A 25015-nucleotide genomic window follows, 5' to 3' on the forward strand; every position below is an offset into this window, starting at 1 on the left:
TGTCCAGCCAACCTTGATCTCCCATACTTTTTTTAAAATGAACACACAACAATACAGTTATACTTAAACCACCTCTTTCTGAATTTGTCTTGAATGCCCATTTGCCAAAAAAAAAAAGCAATTAAAAATATTTACATATCTATATAAAAATTTTGTTAATTTAAACACTAGGTGTCTTTGACTACACTTATTGTGCTCATGTTGTATTGCAAAACACTTTTTCTGCTATTGACACTGAACGCTGTTAAGGTTTGGGACAGGCCTAAAATTTTTCACAAAAGTAAACAAACCTTGTAAAATGTCTTGTCATTTAAGAAAAGTGTCAGTTCTGCTGACATAACTCTGTCAAGAGGTGGCAGCACTGCACAATATGCTGCCCTGGAAAGCATAATTAATCACAGGTATCCAAACTGTACAACAAATGAAAAATGTCTCCCATAACTAATATTTATAAAGTAGTTTTCATAGATGTCTTTATAGAACCAGTGTGGGTCAAAAGGGCAAACATTCAGTTTTGTGGCAACACCAAAATATTATGACCCCAAAATGAACCCTGTACCAGCCAGATCTTGTCCAGCCAACCTTGATCTCCCATACTTTTTTTAAAATGAACACACAACAATACAGTTATACTTAAACCACCTCTTTCTGAATTTGTCTTGAATGCCCATTTGCCAAAAAAAAAAAGCAATTAAAAATATTTACATATCTATATAAAAATTTTGTTAATTTAAACACTAGGTGTCTTTGACTACACTTATTGTGCTCATGTTGTATTGCAAAACACTTTTTCTGCTATTGACACTGAACGCTGTTAAGGTTTGGGACAGGCCTAAAATTTTTCACAAAAGTAAACAAACCTTGTAAAATGTCTTGTCATTTAAGAAAAGTGTCAGTTCTGCTGACATAACTCTGTCAAGAGGTGGCAGCACTGCACAATATGCTGCCCTAATGAGGAAATATATAAATTCTCAAATCAAACAATGTCTTGTATATGCAGTCTACATTAAAAGCACAAATATTATGTGAATTTACTGCATAACATTTAATATGGTGTGGTTTTCTGACAATGCCCACATACAATCCTTCAAAAAGTGAACCAAGGAAACGCCCTGTGGTGTCAGGGATGGTATCATTCAGCGAGGAAGCAGGGGGACACTTCTCTCGCTTGTATTCTGACGAAAAACATGGTTCCTCCTCCTGCTTATAAACAAAGAGAAAAATGCCCATTATAAACTCACTGCTCATCAACATTTGAGTGACTCTTCAATTAGTGGCACTTCTGACTACTTTTACTAAATTAATTTAGAAGTCCTGAAATAAATAACTGTTCATAGCCATGATTAACATTTGCTTCTTTTTGCTTTTATTTTGAGTGGTATTATGGGAAATCTGGGAAATCTGGTTGGATATCTTTTAGAGTTGGTAACACCAGCTAGCTTACTTGCAATAAATTTGACATAGCCTGCCATTTCTAACATACAATACATTTATATTTATATTAAATTATTTATTTACATTGTCCCCATAAGAGAGGGGAAGTCGTGGCCTAATGGTTAGAGAGTCGGACTCGTAACCCAAAGGTTGCGAGTTCGAGTCTCAGGTCCGGCAGGAATTGTAGGTGGGGGGAGTGAATGTACAGCGCTCTCTTCCACCTTCAATACCACGACTGAGGTGCCCTTGAGCAAGGCACCGAACCCCCAACTGCTCCCCGGGCGCCGCAGCATAGATGGCTACCCACTGCTCCGGGTGTGTGTTCACGGTGTGTATGTGTGTGTGTGTTCACTGCTGTGGGTGTGCACTTAGGATGGATTAAATGCAGAGCACTAATTCCTAGTATGGGTAACCATACTTGGCCACGTCATCACTTTTTTTCACTTTAGATAAGCATGTGAATTTAAAATCAACATTAGAATTTATAATACACAATAAAAATGTATATTTATAAAATAATCAATTGTTTCTGGTATTATAAATGGGAAAGTTACACATATAAACACTATAAACAATATTAGAAAAGTAATTAAATATACAATTAAAAGGTTTACAGCTATTATAATCTACACATTAAAATCTCCACCATTGCTTACCTTTGCCAGAGAAACAGGCCAAACATCAACAGCCACGATATCACGTCAACCGAGATCCATATTCCCATGTAGATATTAGGCTCCTTTCATTGTTACGTGCAAAGAGAGATACACAAACACACAAAGGATTCCAGAGGAGTTACATATTCAGACAAGCCCATGTGAATACAAAATGGAAAAACATCTTCTCTTTTATGGCAGAATACACAGTGATAGGTGAAAAGATAGGCTGAGCTTTACCAGATGCCAGTCAGGCTTAGACATATTTTTGAGGATGTGACAAGCATTGGTGGTCACTGAACTGGCCCCGGAGCACCACAGTAATGAGAAGAGCCAGCGCTCATTTACAACCCACAGATTCACGGACACGTTTTTTTCCCGCAGATCACTGTGCAGTGAAATAAAATAAAAATAAATGCATGTCAAAATAAAAAATGAACCCATATCTTCTTTCTATTTACTTGCCTTTGGCTCTATATCAGCGACCTTTAGACAGGTCGCAACAAGCCAGTTTTCTCGGCACAATAGACAGGAGTGGCAGGACCGTTTTAACATGCAGTCTTATTCATCAGTCAAGATTTCAGTCTTTCTTCATCTTAACTGTCAGGTAAAATTATAAAATGACAGGTGCACCCAACCGGACACAATAGCGTCTGGAAAAGGTTTCATCAATCATCATGTGTTTAATTTTGGTAACTCGGCATTCCTGCTACTATAATCATTAGAAGATACATTTGTAAGTTTAAGCTACAGATCGGCAATCATTTTACATAGCATTTCGGTCATCTTTGTAAGAAAGTAAAACCCTGTGCGAACGTTCCCTAAGGCTGTGAGATCATACCAACATTAATGGCAGCAGCATCATGTCTCTGCATGTCAGATAAGCCGCACCAATCCTCCTACACTTACCTTATTTCGTGAGCATTCAGTGAACTGTATTTCATATTCAGAAAGCTTCCACCATCCGCATTCATGTCTTGTTCATTATGATACACCTGCTTGAACCCTGGTGCAATGTTTCTCACGTCGTGTCTATATTCTGGAGGAAGCCACCATATCTGAAAGTGATACACAATATTAAAACTACATTCAATGGTGCAAAACATTGTAACATTAAACTCAAAAACACTTAAACAAAAATTAGAAATGTTGCCTATTTATCTGAAATAAAATAAATAAGCAGAGGTACTAACATTACTAAACCTACCCTGAAATAAAAAAGGGAAATAGAAATATTTTGTTAAAAACTAATTTAATAAATACAATCATTGTATATACACAATACTAAAATAACACTGATAGAAGAAAACAAAATGTTTTAGGATTCTGACATTTAATACAAATAAAAAAAGGTATATATTATTAGGCAATATTATTACCTTGTCTGGTGAGATGCCTGATTTTGTGATCGTTTCAGTGATGTAGTAAGAGTCACTGTTGTGGAATCCTGTTGAATTTTTCTCGTTTTTTAGGTCAAATATGAGGGAGACGTTATGCTTTTTGGCCATGACTAAGAGCTCAGAAAGAGATGGTACTGTCTGGTTGTTAGCTTCCATCTTCTCTTCCTTTGAGAGCGATGACACTGACTGAAATGGATCTGTCTATATTTGAAAAATCAAATTTGTCATTTTGACATCACACTGCTGAAGAACTGAAACAGAACATTTAACTATCAAATGCAAAGTGGAAGAATGTTTTGTTTTCTGCTCAACATCTGCTCAAACTGATTAAAGCTGCAACTTCAGTGGAGTTCAAGGTTGTTTGCTCTTATCAACAGATACTCCTTCTCATGTTGACTGAGAGATGTTGACTGCTTTATCTAGTTTGCATTCAAATGCAACTGCACATGAGCTGTCTTTACAACAGATCTTTCATAATATAATATAATGAATATAATTGTGTAATGAATTGTAAAAATAAATTGTTTTACATTTCTATTTCCATTATATTGTTACATAACAGCAATTACTGTCAAATGTGTTGGACTACATAAAAGCTATATATATTGGAAAACTTAAATTAAATACAGAAAGTAATTACAGATAAAATACAAAAACAAAATTCTGTCCTCACCCTTACAAACCATTCGCCTGCATTTAAAGTCTGTAACTCTTGCAATGTGAAGTTAGTGTTCATGTCGCCATCTCGACCTAAAAACTTATCCTTCACATCAGTTGTTCGCACCAAAAAGCTTGAACCATTGTCATGCATAAGAAAAGGCTTCATGTCCTTGCTGAAAAAAGAAAGACAAGAGGACTAAACACACACACAAACATATACATTATACACACACACACATATATATATATACAAAATAGAAGCAAGTGTGTCGGGGGACAATCTGTTACCTGAGTTGCACATCTGTTTCAAATGCCACCACATCACACTCCATACTCTTTCTGAATGACATCATGGTGTTCTCTGGAGCCATCTAAATACATAACACACACACACACAACAATCAATCAACAATCAATCAAATTTGCCATTTTACTTTCATCTACAGGTTTAATCTGTGCTACTACAACATATGATTTCATTACTTTATTTAACAATATGTGTTCTTAATTAATGTTATTTTCTGGGCTTGTTACTACAAGGGAGGGAGGACACCTTTAAAAGGGCAAAAAAAAAAAAAAAATGTTGTGAACGACCATTATTTTACTACATCATAAGAAAAGGCTTCATGTCCTTGCTGAAAAAAGAAAGACAAGAGGACTAAACACACACACAAACATATACATTATACACACACACACATATATATATATACAAAATAGAAGCAAGTGTGTCGGGGGACAATCTGTTACCTGAGTTGCACATCTGTTTCAAATGCCACCACATCACACTCCATACTCTTTCTGAATGACATCATGGTGTTCTCTGGAGCCATCTAAATACATAATTATTATTTATTTATTTATATTTTATTTATATATATATAAAAATCACTTTTTTGCCAGAGACCATTATTTTACTACATAAATATGTTCAGGTTTCCATGCTCGGTTTAGACAAAATTCAAAAGCTGTAGCATCTGTGTTCTTCACACGCCTCTGTTTTTATTCACAGTTAACCTCCAGTATCCTGGTGAGCGCGGGGAGATCAAACCTACAGAGCTTCAGATGTCAAAACACCTCCTCCACCTTCCCCGCCAGTGGAATTTAACAGGTTGTATATGAATTGTAGATAGTCAGCTATTCAAATTATATTTCTGGATGTGGACTACATGTTCTGTAATGACTGTAAATGTTTTCACTGTGATTATTGTATCTATAAATTGCTAATGTTTGAAAAATGTTCCAACAGACTGACACGCTAATGAATTACATTCCCCCAAATTGATAGCTTATAACCTGGGAACGATGCCATAATCATCATAATCCTAAACCGATTCAGAAGCTACAGCAGATAATTAATCGTGTGTAAACAGCGATGTTTACATGAATAAACAGCAAAAACAAGATTTTGATTGGCACGCCAGTGTAAACATGTTTTAACAAAAGGAAAGAATGTCTCAAAATTAAAAACGTACAACTAAGGCATTACCACTTACCATCGGAGCACCACGGTGTCCGACGAGGGCCGGTTTTGGGGGAAGATTATTGGTAATGCATGGAGAGCAGATTGCAAGAGGACAGAGGAACACAGCAGCAGACACTACCAGGAAGGTCATCATTATAAAAACCTTACAAGCTACAAAGACATACAGAAAAATATTCAGACACAAAGACTGACATAATTTGGCATTATTAAAGGCATCACTGGTGCTAACTTTCACATTTACATCGATTGGTAACATTAATCAAAGGTATAAAGTACACACTAAAATACAGGTAAATATACAAATTCTATTGATTTGAATTTAAATCAATTTTTAATGTCCATGCATTTATCTGTTTGGTGAATAGCAATGTAATAAGCAATATAATGTGCAGTCAGAAGCTGTTTTGGAGACACTGACCAGCTGTTTTTGCTCCATGATAACTCTGGAACACCAGCCAGCTGATCAAGGTCAAAGCCACCACAGCACCCAGCTGCAGGAAAGGAGCAGTGGCCTACGGGAAACCAAAGGAGGGGATTTTAATACACTGCAGTACAACAATAGTGGTGTAACTAGAGATATGGACACCTGAGTGACAGTCTTGTGATAAATACAGTATACTATAACATCATGCTGAGGGATATGCATGCTATTAGTGTAAAATACCTCACTGCCATTTAGAATAGATAAGGTAACAGGAAATACAATGAGAACCAGCTGCAAAGACATAAAGGACAATGTACCATTACTGAAATGCTGAATGGTTGAAGGTTTCTTACCTGAAATGACATATAGACAGTTTTCCACTCCTCTTCCCATTTTATACAAAATCCAGCTGTGCCTAAAGCAACAGTGAATAGACCTAAAAACAGAAACACCTGAACAGAGAACAGAGAATCATTAATGTACTGGGATCATTCATTAACATCCTGTGAACTTCCTTCATGCACTATGACCAACAGTGATATAGATTGTTACCCAAGTTTTAAAGATAACTAATATGAGATTGCTTCCTCAACTATGAGCACTGAGGTCTTTTTTAAAGCTAATTTTATAGTCAGCTTTTATGTATAATTGATACATTTACATAACATTTACCTTAAGTAAATTTACAAATAAATTTATTAGGGGCAAAATGGTTTTCACTGTGGTGAAAATTAGTTGTGTTAAAAAATATTAAAACTTGTTTTACTCTTTTTGCATTATAGTTTTAAAACAATTGTTTATATCATATTTTCATAACTGACTTTAAGATGGACAGCCTGTGTCTGGGACAAGGGTACCTATATATATATATATATATATATATATAATGCACCGAAGACATTTAAAAAGTAGCAAAAATAATGAAAATAACTATTTAATTTAAAAAAGTCTTAATGCAACCTTCAAACAACAAAAAGTACAAGTTGAAAGGGTAAAGAGTACCTTATGCAGCCAGTGTAAATTCAACGGCTCTCTGATTACTAAATGCAGCAATCCAAATACCTGAAATTAAAAAAAAAAGAATGTTCTCATTGGTGCAACCATTGTTTACGAATGCTACCAGCTGAGCAATCTGGATCACATTATGCCCTTCAATGTTTCCATTCTCTCTTCTTACCAGCAGAAAGAGGCAGTATGTGGCCAGCACAGCAGAAATTACCATCACTATCATGTACCAGTTCACCCATTTTTTTAAGGTTTTGAAGGCAAGCCTGCAAAATAAAATGAAACGGCAGAATGACAACCAGGTATTAGATGTAAACTTGGAAACACTGGGCCAATGGATTTACAATGTGGTCATATAATCAGCACGTGTGTAATTGTGTTTATGTGCTCACCAGTTTACATCATCGTGGTCGTTGAAGGCAATAAAACAAACGTACATCCAACTCAGGGCAAGTATGGACACAAAAGACAGAAAGGAGAACCACCAGCAAGCCCAGCAAGCCCTCTATATACAAACAAAGCAAGAATGCACACTTCAATCATCTCTTTTCTTTTTCAGTAAGCTCTTCTCTGTCACTAACAAATGTATCAGCACTAAAAAGAAGAATATGTTTATTTAAAACTTTCCCTCAATGCTCCACCTGTGTGCGTGTGATGATTTAAAGTCATAGGTTAGCCACAAATGAGAGCCTGGGGGGCACTGGCGCACAGCCATCGTCTTCTCACGTTGAGTTTCGCCTACTGATCCGAATATTCAAAATCGGGGCCAATCTCTAAAGCGAGTGGTTATTTATTATGAAAGCTGATTATTACGAGTCCATCCCACACAGGGTTTTCGAAATCTCTGAATGCAGCGGTAATTGTTTCTGACACAAATCAAAAGAATTGAGAGCCTTGCTTTTGTATCCAGGCTACTAATTAACATACTTTTCTGCCTGTCATGATCATCAGTCTTCACAGCTTTGTACTCACTTAAAAGGAAAGAGCATTTACATGAGAAGTGTTCATTAAGGAGGCATTCAATGACAACCATTTTCTTTGATTCTATTCTACATTTATTAGGCATGGTAAACTATTCCGCCTCTCTCAACTGATTGCATCAAGTGAAAACGGTCTGCAAATTCTAAGAGATAATGGGTGCATCATTGATGTGCAACTTCATTTTGCAATGCAAAGTGTAAAGAATAAAATCTCACATTTGGTCTTCTGTTTTGACTGTTCCATTGACAACTGTAGATTCCTCTGAGGCAGGTTCGGCCGATCGAGAACATTGTGTTCTTTTCCACATCTAATGATTCCAGCTGAATGTATATAGATGAATAGGGGGTCTTGTCCGGGATGTAGTGAGGTTAACTCATTTATACTGGTGCAGGTGTTTGATATGGAATGACTCACTGCTTCACACCTGAAACCAAGTAGGAGGGAAGAGAATACAAGTGTGGTGGTTATGCAAGGAAACCTGTTCTTTAACTCAAAACTGAACTGAGCTCACAATGCCTGGCTTAGTTAGTTAAAAGTCCTTGAATAAGGGTGAGAGAGAAAAATATAGGCTCCAGTCACATGACACAGCAGATATGGAAAGGTTAAATGTAATTATGTAGGAGTGGCAATGCTTTCAAAAGCCCTGAAGCAGAAAACTATAAAACGACCTGTGGGAAAGATTTCATATCAATCACTCAAATCTAATAAAAGGATGGAATGTTCTTCCCAACTTAAGTTAACTGCTACAGCTGTATCAGTACATATTAAATATGTATTAAAATATAACCTGTTTTAACCATACCCTATAATCAAAAGTTGCCTGATGCTGGAACACAGTAATTTGAGTGTCCTACTGAAAATTATATGAACAACTGACATGAGATATTAAGGATTATTCGGAGCAAGTAAAAAGGCCTTGCCCCTTGTTTTGACAGGTTGTGCATAACATGAAATATAATCTTCAATGTTATGAAGATGTTCTTCCTGTGGAGGCATTTTTTGTTTTCCAGGTTCAGTGGATGTCAAAACTCATGATCAGATAAACATGTCTAAGCAATAAGTGTTTTAAGTGCTAAAGACAATTCTGTAAGGAGGTGGTTAGCACAACAGGGAGGGAGAATCGTATCAGAACCAAAATATAACTAAAACCCTTGTATGTGCTTGTGTACTTTTAGAAATTTAAAAAAACAACACAGTGCCAGTCGAACCTTTGGATAAAGTTTGCTGAATGTTCATCCTGATCTTAAAAGACTCTTTTTAATCTAAAGGAATATAGGCTACATGAATTCATTATAATAATTGTTTAGGGTCAGATCATTTTTTTAATACTTTTATTCAGCAAGAATGCATTAAATTAACCAAAAGTGACGGGTTTGTCTTTGTCTTGGATATGTTTCAAAGGGTCTTTTCTTTTCCATATGAACCAATTTCTAGGATTTTTTATTATTCAAAAGGTCTTGCAAAAACGTTTACTTTCTAAACCATCTACACCAACATTTCACAGATTTTCTCTTGGGTGCATGTTAATTTATTTGGGACCAATAAAATACATTTATAAATGCACTTATAAAATACGTACATTAAACTATATTTTAAACAAGTAGAACTGCTGTGCCAAACAAAGAGTGTTACAGAGGAGTTGGCATCCAGATTCTGCAGAAGAAGCTGTTTTTTATCTCAAAAACGGAGCCATAATATAAAAAAAAAATTGCTCTACTTTAACAAGGTCAACAGACATGAGTGATACACACTGTACATTTTTTAAAACTTAACTATCAAATGCCAGTAGATAATTTTGTTTAATAAAATAATATCTGGAAATGGTTTTTTTAATGAATGTGTGATATTTCTATTAAAATGCTTTGTAATAGGAGCACAAAAAAGAAAAACATTTAAGTAGGCAGCCTGAAGGCACAACACAAATGTTTTTACCTCTGTGCAGACAGGCATAACTATACTTTGTATCCCATTTTCAACAGGGTCGAAAGAAAGAAAGACATTGTGAACTTAGTAAAACACAGAAGCACATCAATAGCATTAAAAGCAAATCCACTCCATCATCAGGCTTTCACTGGATGTGCTCATATATTAAAGAAAAACTCTGACTGATGAAAAGTGGCACAAGAACAAACACCACCAGTATAGGTACCTCTTTTATTGAAGCGTTTCAGAATAAGCGTAGGATTTTTTTATTTCAAGAAATGTTCATTGTTCAAATTAAGTATTAAAGAAAAAAAGAAAGGAAAAGAAAAGCAGCCTATGCAAAATTGTATGTAAAACCTGCACATAAATCAAACGGCCAGGTGAAGGCACATGTTATTGAGAACAGTGCATGTGACTTGTCTGTTGTGAAATAAAATAATTAACCAGTCGAAGATCATTTTCATGAAACCCTGAATATCACTTTCTTCATTAAACTTGAACTACAGACTTCAGACTGCTGTGATACAAAAGCATGTGCCCATTTTCTTAGAACATACAATATTACAAACTAAATACACTAGCTCTGCCTTATAAGATAATCTACTTGTTGATGTCACACTTTCTTTATTTAAGCACCATCGTATTGACTGCGAGAGCTTTCAACCCATTCTAAAACAATTCACAACCTCAGGTCTTGATCTGCAGTTCAGTGACATCATGGGACATTTACATGTCTTTTTTTTAACCCAAGAGCATTAAAACATTAAGGTTACATTTAGTTTAACACAACGACCTCACAGACACATTTCTTCATTCGCAACTTCCAATTTTTTAATCATTTCCAAATCCAAGTAAACGTTTAACAGAATCGTTTTTCCCCTTAAACACGGTTTAACCTCTTGATAACCCGTGATTTGCAAAAATTCTAAACTTTTGTTTTTGCAAATATGTGCATTTTGTTAATGGTAGCATGGTTTACTTAAAAAGTAGTTTTTTCCTATAAGGATGCTATATAAGCACCTGTAATGACTAACACACACCTGACGATATTCAGCTCGCACGCCATTCAGTAATATTAGATCAGAACAGATCAAGTCCGAGAGAGCAAACTGATTTTAAATATGTACGTTGGTACCTTACCTTGCTTTAAAAAGTACATTTGATAGTGTAATCCCAGTCAGACTTTCAGACTTCAGCACTCTTCGGCAGTCTGTGCACTCGAACTCATGCTGAGGCATAAATCCCGTGGACTGAGTATTAATGAAGCGCTAACAATGAACGAGCTTCACATACCTTGCAGCTTTGTATGGACCAGCACCAGTGCAGTTCCCATCGTCTTCAGCAGAGGGCGTCAAAATTGGGAACCTTAAAAGTGTAACCATTAAATCTGTTAAAAGCATGAAATGCTGCCTGACACATAAATTAATATTCTCCTATAATATAATACAGTGACTGTAAATGTATTATATCTGGCCTACACACAAACCGCTGTGATTGGTTCATCAACATCAGCGCTGCGAAAAGTAACGTGTAAAGTCATCACGACATTGGAAGCCCGAACCAGAGCGCCTGGTATATGAATGTATACTTTTTTTTTTATACATTTTTTTTTAAAGAAGCTATGTCTTAATTTAATAATATATATGTGACTGCTAAAACATATAATAAGTTATCATTTATAAAAAAAATATATAATAAGATCTGCATAATAAAATCTCTGCCCACGTGCTTGGCTTTTTCCCTTATTTATTTACATATGCATAAACATGTATAGCCTAAGGAGCAAATACAAAAATCAGAAGTAATTAAAAAAAGACAAAAAGGGCATTTATATAAATTGAAATTGAATACAAAATTTAAAAATGCAATATAGTTTATACTAATTTACAGGTAATATTCTGTGTGTAAGAGTTTCCATATAGCTCTTAAGACCAGTAATGTAAACAAAATGTAATGCTAATGTTTTTTATGCTGTTCTCATTTTGTGGTTTTACAAATAATGTATATTTATAGAATGTGAATACTTAATAGACTTATTAGATTGGGTTTCTTTTTTTCTAATAAGCATGGACTTTCAAAGTATAACAAGACATTGTATATTTCTTAATGTAATGTTTTATTCAAATGTGACATTCAAGTCTTTCCAAGAAGAGGTAGAGTGAAGAAAAGCTGCTTTGAAGCTTTTGAAGCTGCTGCCACCGATCTGGACGAGCTCACAGAGACTGTAACATCTTATATCAGTTTCTGTGAAGACATGTGCATTCCTACCAGGACTCATTTAACCTACAACAACGACAAACCATGGTTCACTGCAAAACTCAGACAGCTCCGTCAGGCCAAAGAAGATGCTCACAGGAAGGGGAATAATGTCTTGTATAAACAGGCTAAATACACACTGGAAAAGGAGATCAGAGTGGCAAAGAGGAATTATTCTGAAAAAATAAGGACTCAGTTCACTTCCAGCGACTAAAAAAAAAACAGGTGTAGGATATTTTCAGTTGAAGTATTGGGTGATTGCCAGTGTCACCTAGTTAATTATTTCTCATTTCTACAGTACATCTACAGCTAATGAACTGAAGCCACTGCTTCTGTTTCTACTAAAACAGTCCAGACTAGGGGACAACAGGAGAGACTAGGGCTTGATGACAGGGTTTTATTTTTATTATTTTATTTTATTTTTTACTTTTTTTCATAGTAAGTTAATATTTGAAGCCAATTTCTGATTAGGCACATACCTAAAAGTCTTGCCTACAAAAACAAACAAAAAAAACAATACTGAACATATCCTTCAGGTCTTTTTTATTAAATGGAAAGAAACATAGCTAACCCTATGATATTAGGATGCTCTTGAAATTGGGCAACGGGACTGGAAGGAGACTTGTCAGGGAAGTGACCGACAGGCCACATTTACAGTTTGAAAGGTCTTTGGATACTATGCGTGAAACTGTCCCAATATCAATATTTTCTTTACCTCTCCATAGTTTTTGTTGAGGGAAAAAGGAAAGAAAAAAGTGCTGGTCACATGATCTACAGGAGGGCGGGGCTAATGGTTTGCTCGAGGAGTTTTTGGTGAGTTGACAGACGAAAACAAAACTGTCGAGCAAAAGCAGCTGTGTTTTGCTTGTCTTTCATTTTAGTATGAGAATGTTTGTATCGTAAATTCATTCGCGCGGCGTTTTGGTAATTTGGATGCCTAAAGCTCATTGTGCAGCGCATCTTGTGTTTACTGTTGAGTGATAGCAAGCTAGCTTGCTGTACTCACTGTACAGTGAGAACCGTAGAGAGTGAATTTACATCCCTTTGATTATAAATCTTTGGTCATTTCATGCGTTAGCCATTAGTATATTCACAGTTTTGTAAGGAACCTAGTTTAGTCTTTAAAAGTAGAAAAGAAACCTTACACTTAAAATATATCGAAGACGATTGTCATCATAAATTCACTGTTTACGTTTTCTCGCACCCTCATGTCTAGCTCGAAAAACATGGACCAAAAGATTCCATACGATGATTATCAACTGCCAGTAGTGTTTCTTCCTTCCTATGAGAGCCCTCCTGCATGGATCCCTACACAAGAGGTGACAGTTATTGGACAGTTATTCAACACATCTTTTGTAATCATATTGGCCTAATTTACATTTTTCTTTCTTATAATCAGCGGATACATCACCCTGACTACAACAATGAGCTCACTCAGTTTCTACCTCGCACTATAGTGTTAAAAAAGCCGCCCGGTGCACAACTGGGCTTCAATATCCGTGGAGGAAAGGCCTCCCAGCTTGGTATATTTATTTCAAAGGTCAGTTTTGCCAATTAAAACCTTCTTCGTTTATGTTTCAGCTAAAGAATTGACTTCATCATCATGGTTTTGCTCAAAATGTTTTGACAGGTGGTGCCAGATTCAGATGCCCATAGGGCAGGACTGCAAGAGGGCGATCAGGTGCTTTCTGTCAATGACGTGGACTTTCAAGACATTGAGCATTCAAAGGTAAGATCTGATGTGTCAGTCTGAAAGACAGAAACAAGCTGGATATCTCATCTTCTAAACAGAATTGGTATGAACTTGATTTCTCTCCTAGGCTGTTGAGATTTTAAAGACTGCAAGAGAGATTTTGATGAAGGTTCGATACTTCCCTTACAGTGAGTATTATATTCACCTTTCCCTTGAGACTGTAGTCCAGCTCATTTCAAGTGTTGTTCTCATCCAATAGTATCTAATAATCTGATAATATTACTGAATATGAAGTGTTTCGCTTAATTAAGCAAAACAAATGTGACATTTCAGTCAACTGATTCAGTTGGAGTACCTGACATAAATGTGTGTGTCTGTTTTTCTAGACTACCAGCGGCAGAAGGAGAGGACTGTACACTAGGTGGCAGAGCTGACCTTCATGACTGAACTGGTTCAGTGACGCAGCTGAAACGTTCAGCTGCCCTGCATCATCTTCCTCCCACTAACTATCTTCTCTGACTAAGAGACTGCTCAAAGAAATCATCTTCAAACACTTCACGACATGCTCCTTCACCCATAGTGGTGGTTTTGAGCTGTGCCAGTTTTGAATGCAGCTGGTGAAATGTTCAGATACTTTCCCATCTTCTCTGTTTTCTCATCATTTTCTTTCCTCTAGGAAAATTAGCATATTCTATGAGATATGTCATGCATATGAAAAGAAAACATGGCAGATGTGTTATTTATTGAATGAAATTACTATAGGCAGTTACATCATGAACAAATTATGATGTGCTATTAATATCTTCACTTAGAGGCATTTGTTTAATGAAGCTGAAATTGTTTAATATATCATATATTATTTTCATAACTAGGTCTTTTTTGTGATTACATTTCAATTTTGTATTCCAAAGCAAAGCATTTAGTTGTTTAATGATTAATGTCCTGCTAACAGACACATTGCTACTGACTAATTAATTGTCATTAAATCAATCTGCTCATGAAAAAGCACTTTTTGTGTAAACCTGTATGATGAAAAAAGTCTCAAAGTGGGGAGGGGGAAATGTAAGAAGGGAATATTATATTCTCAGATCTTTTTACATTTATGATGTCAGGTAGTGTGGCTTTGTTAATATACTGTATTGACTAGTGGTACTATAAATACTAGGTACTATTTAAGGAATAGTTCACCAAAAAAATGAAAATTTACTAACGCTCAAGCCATCCAAGATGTGGATGAGTTTGTTTCTTTATCAGAACAGATTTGGTTAGGTTAGCATTACATCACTTGCTCACCAACGGATCCTCTGCAGTAAATGGGTGCCGTCAGAATGAGGTCCAAAGTCCAAACAGCTGATAAAAACATCACAATAATCCACACAACTCCACTCCATCAATTAATGTCTTGTAAAGTGAAAAACTGCCCATTTGTAAGAAACAAATCCATCATTAAAACGTAACTTCAAACCGTCACTTGTTGCCAAAATATATCCAAAATCCTTAATCGTGCTTCCTCCAGTCTGTTGTCCTCTCACATCAAAATCCAAAAATGTCTTTATTCTGGATTTGTTTCTTACAAACACACAACTTTTAACTTAAGATTTTAATAGATGGACTGGAGTCTTGTTGGTTACTCATGGACTATTAATGTTTCTGTCAGTTTGGACTCTCATTCTGACGGCACCCATTCACTGCAGAGGATCCGTTGGTGAGTAAGCCAAGTAATGCTAACTTTCTCCCAATCTGTTTTGATGAGGAAACAAACTTCTTGGATGGGCAGAGGGTAAGTACATTTATAGCAAATTTTCATTTTTTTTGGCAAAATATTCCTTTTGATATTGAACCAGTTTATTGAATTACATCATTTCATTACACAAAATTCAAACATAGCTTTTACTATGTTATTGGAGCTCAGTGGAACAGATGGTTGTTTATATGCAAATGCTGGGTATTGGACTATGATCATGTAAACTAGTATGGTGCAGTGCCATTAGTAACCACACTAAAAGATGCCACAATTTTATTATTAGAAAAAAAGGGAAGAGTTTTCAAAGGCATTTTGAACAATTTATTTACAATTTTAAAAGTATAAAACCATATTACCCTTCATTGAGTTAGGACTTCATATACATAAAATTCAAGTTATCAAACACACAAATTTACATATCCATCCTCCCTCAGAAAGAAAACCATCTATCAAAAATATGGGTAACTTTGATCCACTGGTATCATGTTATGGCTAATGTCATTTTCTTTCATGTTCAACGGCACATACATAACAGAAGTACAGAAAAGCTCTCATTGCATTCCTCTGCCTTCTGTTTTCTTCTGCCTGTTACAGGCAAATGAACTAATACCACTTCAAGTAATAAACCCTGAGGTAATACCACATTGTGTCTTGGACTGCTTTGGTCATATTACAGGGCCTTTAACGCAGGTTTTCTCCCATGGTTACTTGGTGTCAATCATTTTCACTCATACCATTACAGACACACCTCTTTGAAAAGGCACACAGATATAAATACACAGACACAAAAGGTTGACACTGAGAGGAATCTCTCCCCTACCATGGTGACTTAAAACAAAGATTACACATGTTTAACTATATTTATAAAGAAATACAAAAAAACCCTATTCAATAGCATGTAGCCTTACCAAAATCATTTAGTAATAAAGATGCAAAAAAAGGTCTCATTTAAGATAATGAACCACCTTCAAAAGTTTTTTTTTTTATTAAATTAAGAAGCAGAACCGCAAAGTATTTTCTTTTGTTCGCACGAACAATGCCGAAAGAAACTCAGACATGGGTAATGGAATGTGCAGATCTGTGCACCAGTGATTGTAAACACTTGTGAGCGGGAAGGAGGAATGTTGCTATCAGTAAGCTATAAGTGGAGTGAGATGTAACTGGACTGACCCAGTTAAAAACTGTCCGTTTGGATGTTTTAACTGCTGTCCTCATTCTCTTGTGCATCCCTGGTCGAGCTCTCATCCACGTTCTCAAGCGAGTCTCCGCGCTGGATGGACAGCTCTGCTGGATCCATCATGGGCAGTTCACTCTGTATGGGATACAGCCACGGCTTATGATCTGGAGAATTTGCTGCTTTCCACGCAGGGTAGTGCTGACCGGCTTTATGGACGCTTCTTAAGACCTGTGGAATGACAGAGGGGAATGAGGGAGTGGCACTAGTATCAGCGGAAGCGACACTGAACTTTGATCATTTTTTAATTCTTGTGTAACCAAGACAATGAAATGCAATCCAGTTTTACTTCATTTACAAGCTGTGCAGTGACTCAAATTGCAGCAAGTCTTTTTGCTCAAGCATAGCTATAAATGCATTCTGTTTCTAGTTTCTGTCTGGGTCTCCAGCATTTTTGGCAGCACAAAGTATCGTTGTGTGAAATACTGCCTATAAAGTCTGACTTCTAAACTAAAGTTAATGGGCCTGATTTGTGTTTTAATACAACAGTATAACCAGACAAGAAACAATCCACTTAATCCACAAATAGATCACCCTCCTCCTCCTCCTTTTACACCTGAAACATGGTAATATCATGGTTTCCACAAAAATATTAAGCAGCACAACTGTTTTCAACATTTAGAATAATGAGATGCTTTTTGAGCAGCAAATCAGCATATTAGACTAATTTCTGAAGAATCATGTGACACTGAAGACTGCAGTAAAGATGCTGAAAATTCAGCTTTGTCAAAGGAATACAGTTAGTTTAAATTGTAATATTTTACAGTATTACTTTTTTACTGCATATTTGATCGGATAAATGCTACCTTGATGAGCGTGAGACTAAAATCTTATAAAATTATAAAACCTTAACACCTGATCAATGGTCAAAGGAAAGACAAACACCTCAGTGTTCAATAATAGTTTATAAACTAAGCATGATGTACAGTCCATCTTATCAGTGCCCTTTGGACAGAGATACTGTCTGGGAACACTGCAAACAGCCCTACCACATGCAGTAATAATTCACAAGACTATGAAATGGACAAAAAAAAAAGCCACAATGCAATGGAAGACTGAGTTCCTGTTCATAATCAGAAGAACATCTACATCAGTTATCTTTAGATAACAATCTGAACACTCAGTGAGGGGTGCAGAGTTATTAAAGGTGTTTCTAGCAAGTGTAAAATGCCACTGCTACAGACAGAACAAGATAAACAAGTTTCAATATTGGCACAGCAAGTGCTGCGTGAGCGTCTTCAGTACAAGATCTTCCAGTAGGTTACCATAGTAACAATTGTGATTTCACAAGCCTTAAACACAGGCCCACACAGAAAGACACTCGCATCCTCAGATGCACAGAAACAATAGTAAGAGACAAAATAGGTTTACTTACTTTTGGAGCCAGGACCTGAGATGCTTTGTTGACAACCCACTTCGGAAGAGACCCTAAAAGATTAAAAAATCATTACAAAACGGCAACAAATTAAAGTCTTACGATGTAATTACATGATGGGGAAACATTTCAAATGAAGCAGGAAATCTGTTCATACCTCTGGGATCAGCTTGTGAGAGGTACGTGAAAATGCAGCTGTTGGGCCCCGTTGGTTGGATCAGGTAACCCGTCAGAAGGGAAACGGCCCTTACCAGATCCTTCCGTGGGGGAAATTTCTAAAATGATAGCAAGAGTTTATTAAAAGATACGTATAATTTTTAAATGCTTGTATTAATAGATTATAATTATTTAATGAGCATAATATTTGGTGTTAAAACATTTTCTCCTACACTAATGTGAGAAGATGGATGCAAACTTGTTCAAAAACAGGCAATATTTTTGGTTCTATATTGATGCATGTAACAAAACATATGATAACAGAAGGTGTAAGTAAATAAAAGACGTACCGGATGTTTCACTGAGAAGTTAATGATCACATATTCATTTTCAGATGCCTGCCATGAGCGCAGGGTCACCACATCTCTGTTCTTCAATGGCTTCGGGCAGATCCCTGTGAATAAAGGATAAAAAAAAAAGAAAGAAATTTATATGACCTGCAGGCCCATAAACACCCATAACACAAAAAGAGGAACAAAACTGACAATAATGTTGACTATAAATACACACAAAAACATGGTCCCAGAAGGCTTTTCTTCAGCTCTTATTGCACTGCAATAAGCCACTGTGCTGAAGTCTTTTCAAAATGTGATAGGTGACTACCAAAATCCCAAAAGAACCACTATAAATGACCATAAGATAAGAAATAACTCACTAACTGAGATTTTAAAGATGACATGACTCACATGAATAGTAACCCACATCAGCATTAGGAGCCAGACGAGCAATGTCAAAACTCTCAAGCATTGTAGGGTCCCACGTCTTCCGGTACATGCCGTCATGAAGCACGTCATACATGCTGGCAGCCGATACATCCTTTATGTTCATCCTACACTGTAATGGAAACAATGCATTTGCATTAGTGTTGTTATGGCAGCAGTACACACAGGACTAAACATGTCAATTAAACGGACATGTTTTAGAGAAAAAAAGAGATTGCGGAGTCCATAAAAAAGATCTGTAAAATAAATTAATAATATTAAACACACACCCACACCCTTAAATTTTCATAACTACTATTGAATCATGTCTAGCCAATGACCTATTAAATATTTTATGATGTGGTAATGTTAATGTTCCAACTAAAATTTATCAAAATTTCTATTCTGGGTTGGGGTCCCTGGGTCTGTAAAGTCTGAAAACTACTGGTTGAAGTTATTTTATAAGGTAATCTCGACACCATAAATTTAAAGACCACACAAATCAAACAATATACACACGACATCATAAATAATTAGATGCAGGCAGACATCTTACCTTGATTTTGTGCACTTTGGAGAAGTTCCCTTTGTTGCTTGTAGAAGTAGATAAAGGGGCCACCTCGACCCAAACCTCCATGTCATTTTTATCATACTTACTGAGCCAATTCTCCGTGGACAAGCATTGTCTTTTGAACTCATTAAACATTAATTCATCTGGAATGATTCCCGAACCACGAGACATACCTGCAACAGCAGATTCGGTTCAAACACTGTGAGAAATAACAAGATCCGTTTGAGAGATCTTGCTTCTACCAAGACTGAGTAGCTTTGTTTTGTTCGCAAAGGATGAGGTGTAGCTATTATAGTCACAGATTAACTTTTCAAGTTCGACAAGATTTTTCTCACAGATTTCTTACCAGGCGTCAACACTTGCGTGTGGAAAAACCTCGTCACCACCACTTCCGGGAGTAGAACAGGTGTATTACAACCACTGATCTATAATAGTGATGTTCGGTTCTTGAACGAATCGTTCTTTTGAGCCGGTTCTCAGGAAGTAACCGGTTGAGCCGGTTCACAAATCGAACTGAATCGAACTTTAGTTCCGGGTTGATGACGCAGCACGCACAGCCGAAGTAGCACGTCCAACTCAAAAAGAACCGAACTGTGCCGGTTCAACCAACTGTCGAAGTTTGCCGAGGATTACCGAGGACTCAACTGGAACCGAATTAGCCGTGGCGAAGTTTGCCGAGGATTACCGAAGATTCTAATGAGTGAGTTGAAGATACTGTGCAAGCCTGAAGCGCGTACTGGAAACATGCTTATTATGACTGCTAATAATTTACATGTTATTAAAACCTGCAAAAACCTTTCTGTCGAGTGATATTAATAAATGTTACAATAGTTTGTTGTGCATGTATATTATATTTAAAGTTGCTTAAGCGACATGAAGGAGTTTTTAAAGTCCGCATGAAATCAAAATGGACTTTATTTACTTTACTAGCGTGCATTGCTAGTCTTGATGTAAACAATTAATCCGTGCAAGTTAATCCGCTGAAAAAAAATGTTTGTCTTCGTAATCTTTAATCAAAATCTGAACATTTACTTCCGCTCTGGAATGGCATTCCTTTTCTTTGACGGCTTGGGCAGAATATCCTTAAACACACCCCTCTAACCGTTAGATTGTTATGAGTGAGAGACAGAGAGGAGGAGCGCAAACATAAAACCATGCCCTCTATTCAATATTCCGTTTCAGCTGGAAATACGTCACTACACTGAAATAAAGTCGGCAACTTCCGGTTCACGCGGACTTTAAGACTTACTCACTGGGTTTATACTGTAGACATGTAGAACATAACCGCGTTTGTGCATCAAAGTCTGTAATGTGTGCTGTAGGTGTGAAACTTTTAGGAATCTTATCCAAGTTGTAGGCTAGTCAATATTGGTCAGTCAGTCGTATCTGAGGATCCGCGAATGAAACTGTGACCACAAACACCATTAATTTAAGTGAATTATATGGCAATAATCAGCAATATGCTTTCACACAAATAACTTTATTTTTGAAAGTTTTCAATATGTGTTGACACAAATGACTTGTTTGAATTTTTCATTGATACAACATGGCACTGAGTTGTTAGAAAATAAATGCGTAGAGACGTCAGGAACCGATGAATCGGCTTTTTGAACCGGTTCAATGAGCAGATCTGTCCAAAAAGAACCGGTTCGTGGAAATGAATCGGACTTTGAATCGCTAATCTATAATAGTAATATAATATTAATATATATATAGATCAGTGATTACAACACTGAGGTGCGCAGCTAGTCAATCAGCGCTGAAACACGGTAATTTAGCACACTGACATGATCCTTCTTCTTCCTCTTCTTCTTCGTTGGAGTTTTACGGCAGTTGGTATCCATAGTGTTGCATTACTGCTATCTGCTGTCTCACTTTAATTTACTAGATCTTAATTAAATTCGTCCTTCCAATCCAGTCCTCCTTAGAAAATTAAACAAATATCTCCGTCCTTGGTCATTATTTCCATATGTTACTATATTTTTAACATTATACTCTACTATACCTATTTCCCGTAGCTGATTCTTGAACTCTTGCCTTTCTTGTATATATTTCTTACATGATATAAAGATGTGCTTAATTGTTTCCTCCTCCTGACATTCATCATAGTCCTGTTGGGTGTTTTCCTGTAACATGAAGAGTTTTGTTTAGCTTGCAATGTCCAATCCTCGGTCTATTTATTATGACTTGTTCCTTCCTTTTATTTCCCTTCTTACTTTCCATAACTATCATATTTTGTATCATGTACAGATGTCTCCCTTTGATTTCATTATCCCACTGCTGCTGCCATTTTTGCATTATCTTTTTCCACACTAAACGCTTCCCTTCTGTTTTTGAACATTTAATTTTGACATCAACATGTTATTTTTTTGTTGCTTCTTTTGCCAGTCTGTCTACTTTCTCATTTCCCTGGATGCCCACATGCGCTGGCACCCACATGTAGGATATGTGATATTTTTCCCTTGCCTGCTTATTCTTGAGTTTGTAAATAAAATCCCATAAAGTAATTCCTGGTGGTTTCTAGTTACACCAGACTTTATACTCATGAGGGCAGATGCAGAATCACTACATATTACAACGTTGTCCCATCTGGATTGTTCAATCCATTCTAATGCTATTAGTATAGCATATAACTCGACTGTATACACACTTAAGCTGTCAGATGTTCTTTTGTTTACTCCCACATGATATCTAGGGATATATACAGCAGATCCCGTTGCCTCTGTTTGTAAATCCTTTGATCCATCTGTAAAAATGTGAATACTATCTTTGTACATATTGTCCATATATCTATAATATTCACTGACTATATCTGTACTCCCACTGCTGCCTTTTATTATTAGAAGCTCTATGTCCACCTTTGTATTTTACATTGTTTGATCCAATTCAGTTAACACAGATTTTGCTGCTGACCCATACACAGCACAACCATAATCTAATTTAGACCTTATTAGTGCAATATAAATATATTTCAGAGCTTAAAAACTTGCTCCCCATTCCAATCCTGCAAGACACCTCATTACATTAAGCACTTTTTTTACATTTATACACTGTGTAGCTACTTTATATGTTCCCTCCATGTTAGTTTTGTGTCAAAATATACTCCCAAGAATCTAAAACACTTTACTTTCTCTTAAGTGGTTCCATACATTTCCACCTTGCATTCCTTCGCCTTTTTTTATTTGTAAAGATCATTACTTTTGTTTTTTACACTGAGAACTTAAATCCCCATTTTGTCCCCCACTCTTCAACTTAATTCCCTTTTGTAATTTCTTGTTTATAAATTCACCATTTCTTCCTCTCTTCCATATAGCTCCATCATCTGTAAATAGGGATCTCCCCATATCCACTGGAAGCTCTGAGTATATGTCATTAATCATGATGGAAAATAAAATTGGGCTAATTACACTCCCTTGTGGTGTCTGACGTGATCCTGATTTGCTCACTGGCTTTTATGTTCTCAAGTGAGACTGTTGGAAACTGGCACAAACTGGGTGTGATGGACCGCCCGTATTGATTGGTCATCCGGGTGCAGGGCCAGTGGTCTCTCCCGCTCCGCTGATTTGCATGATTTATTCATAACGGAACCGCTAAGACGAGCTGTGAACTCCGTCTCGTGTTCACCAACCGAAACCCGTCAAATCACCGGCTCATCATTCAACCGGATCGTGCAGTGAGTCATCAGTAAAGAAACTGAATTTCATGCCTGTTTCTGTTCTGTGCGTTCTATGGACTATGGTACCAACCGTGGGTCAAATAGAACTTCAGAGTTTAAAACACAGTCCATGGTTTAAAAGCATATATTACATTTATCAAAAACGTTTATTTTAATAAATGGGCCAAACAGTGGGCCAAAGAGAAATTAAGAGTTTAAAAACATAAATATTAAATTTAGCCTATTAAAAACGTTTATTTTAATAAATGGGCAAACAGTAGGCCAAATAGTTTAACAAACATTAAACCATTATTTAACCTTTTGCATACTGCAGTAAACATAATATTATATATTTTTATATACATTAAAGTTTTTTTTTTTATATATATATATTTTTTTTAAATATACATAAAAATTTATTATAAATTAACTTATATTTAATTTAAAAACAAAGAGGAAAACGGAACATATTTCATAAAACTAAACATTTACCAACATTGTTTTTGATAAAACAAATACAATTTTAAAAAGTACATTAAGTCTCCTATCATCATTAATTTTATATATATATATATATAGAGAGAGAGAGAGAGAGAGCTTAATGTATTGTAAATATGGGGCTTAATCAGTCAATTAAAAATTTATTTGTTATCACTGCATATAGGATAAATAACGTGATCAAAATATAATGAATGAAATTTACTATCTGTAATGATTGTAATCTAACTACATAATATATCAATGTAATCCATTATTACTATCCAGTCAACATTTCTCAAATTATCACACTTTGTTCACTATAGTTTAGAAAATGGTAATACAATCTGACAAGAACTCAAGAGTTAAACTGTGTCAGAACAAATTCATCTTGATAATGTCAGATAACTTTGATAGCAAGTGTCGCCATCTCTGTTTGAAAACCTGCAATTGCAGCTTTTTGCGGAATTATCTTCCTTGCGTGGGTTGTGCTCCGGCACGGCTCCAGCGCAATTAATCTAATGTTTTGAGGAGTATGTGTGGCGGTCAGTAACCGCACTGGTGTGGATATTGTACTTTGCACTCACAGATTCTAGCCTACATCTTGGAATATATGACCCAAATAAGCATTTTCACCAGATATTGTCATCTGAACAATTCTGTAAAGTTTAATATCTAATTGTCATTACATTTACATTTAGTCATTTAGCAGACGCTTTTATCCAAAGCGACTTACAAATGAGGACAATGGAAGCAATCAAAATCCACAAAAGAGCAATGATATACAAGTGCTATAACAAGTCTCAGTTAGCTTAACGCAGTACACGTAGCAAGGTTTTTTGTAATATTATAATAAATAAAAAGAAAACAGAATAGAAAAAGAATAGAGAAAGCTAGTGTTCAAGGTCTTTTTTTGCTTTTGTTAATTGTATAATAAATGAAGAGAAAACAGATCGAATACAAAAAGATTAGAAAGCTAGTGTTTTTTTTTTAAGAAAACAAGCAGCAAATGAATAGAGTGCAAGTCTAAAAGGGACAAGTGTTTTTTTAAAGAATAGAATTAGAATAGAGAGTGCTAGAGTTAGAGGGTCAAATAAAGATTTATTTGATTTATTTATCTATTT

The 25015-nt window shown here is 36.0% G+C and overlaps 3 protein-coding genes across 7 annotated transcripts; 1 reads left to right on the top strand and 2 right to left on the bottom strand.

The window, feature by feature from the left end:
• Nucleotides 1-605: 605 nt before the first annotated feature.
• LOC107658123 (glycerophosphoinositol inositolphosphodiesterase GDPD2) lies at nt 606-11267 on the bottom strand. Its single transcript, XM_016446569.1, has 15 exons — nt 11110-11267; nt 8262-8470; nt 7458-7570; nt 7238-7331; nt 7063-7122; nt 6414-6512; nt 6055-6148; nt 5647-5786; nt 4901-4983; nt 4164-4323; nt 3470-3691; nt 3000-3148; nt 2331-2478; nt 2091-2173; nt 606-1203 (listed from the first exon to the last, which is right to left on the bottom strand). The coding sequence occupies exons 2-15, from the start codon at nt 8334-8336 to the stop codon at nt 1137-1139; spliced, it is 1587 nt and encodes a 528-aa protein (XP_016302055.1). The 5' UTR covers nt 8337-8470; nt 11110-11267; the 3' UTR covers nt 606-1136.
• Nucleotides 11268-12970: 1703 nt separating this feature from the next.
• LOC107658034 (PDZ domain-containing protein 11) lies at nt 12971-15125 on the top strand. 4 transcript variants are annotated; one of them, XM_016446415.1, is made up of 6 exons: nt 12971-13038; nt 13442-13544; nt 13625-13765; nt 13856-13954; nt 14046-14106; nt 14305-15125. In XM_016446415.1, exons 1-6 carry the CDS (start codon nt 12992-12994, stop codon nt 14337-14339), a joined length of 486 nt encoding a protein of 161 aa, XP_016301901.1. In that variant the 5' UTR covers nt 12971-12991; the 3' UTR covers nt 14340-15125. The 4 variants fall into 4 exon arrangements, with proteins under 4 accessions (XP_016301901.1, XP_016301902.1, XP_016301903.1 ...); XM_016446416.1 differs by lacking the exon at nt 12971-13038 and adding an exon at nt 13056-13124; XM_016446417.1 differs by lacking the exon at nt 12971-13038 and adding an exon at nt 13073-13149.
• An 844-nt stretch (nt 15126-15969) lies between these two features.
• Nucleotides 15970-20187, bottom strand: stard14 (START domain containing 14). Of its 2 annotated transcripts, none has more exons than XM_016446570.1 (7): nt 20106-20187; nt 19745-19932; nt 19174-19321; nt 18778-18881; nt 18429-18546; nt 18272-18324; nt 15970-17067 (listed from the first exon to the last, which is right to left on the bottom strand). In XM_016446570.1, the coding sequence occupies exons 2-7, from the start codon at nt 19928-19930 to the stop codon at nt 16861-16863; spliced, it is 816 nt and encodes a 271-aa protein (XP_016302056.1). In that variant the 5' UTR covers nt 19931-19932; nt 20106-20187; the 3' UTR covers nt 15970-16860. The 2 variants fall into 2 exon arrangements, with proteins under 2 accessions (XP_016302056.1, XP_016302057.1); XM_016446571.1 differs by having other exon boundaries at nt 19745-19958; nt 20106-20183.
• Between the last annotated feature and the right edge of the window lie 4828 nt (nt 20188-25015).

The sequence above is a fragment of the Sinocyclocheilus anshuiensis genome, unplaced genomic scaffold (genome assembly GCF_001515605.1).
Source record: "Sinocyclocheilus anshuiensis isolate Anshui unplaced genomic scaffold, SAMN03320099.WGS_v1.1 scaffold227, whole genome shotgun sequence".
NCBI lineage: Eukaryota > Metazoa > Chordata > Actinopteri > Cypriniformes > Cyprinidae > Sinocyclocheilus > Sinocyclocheilus anshuiensis.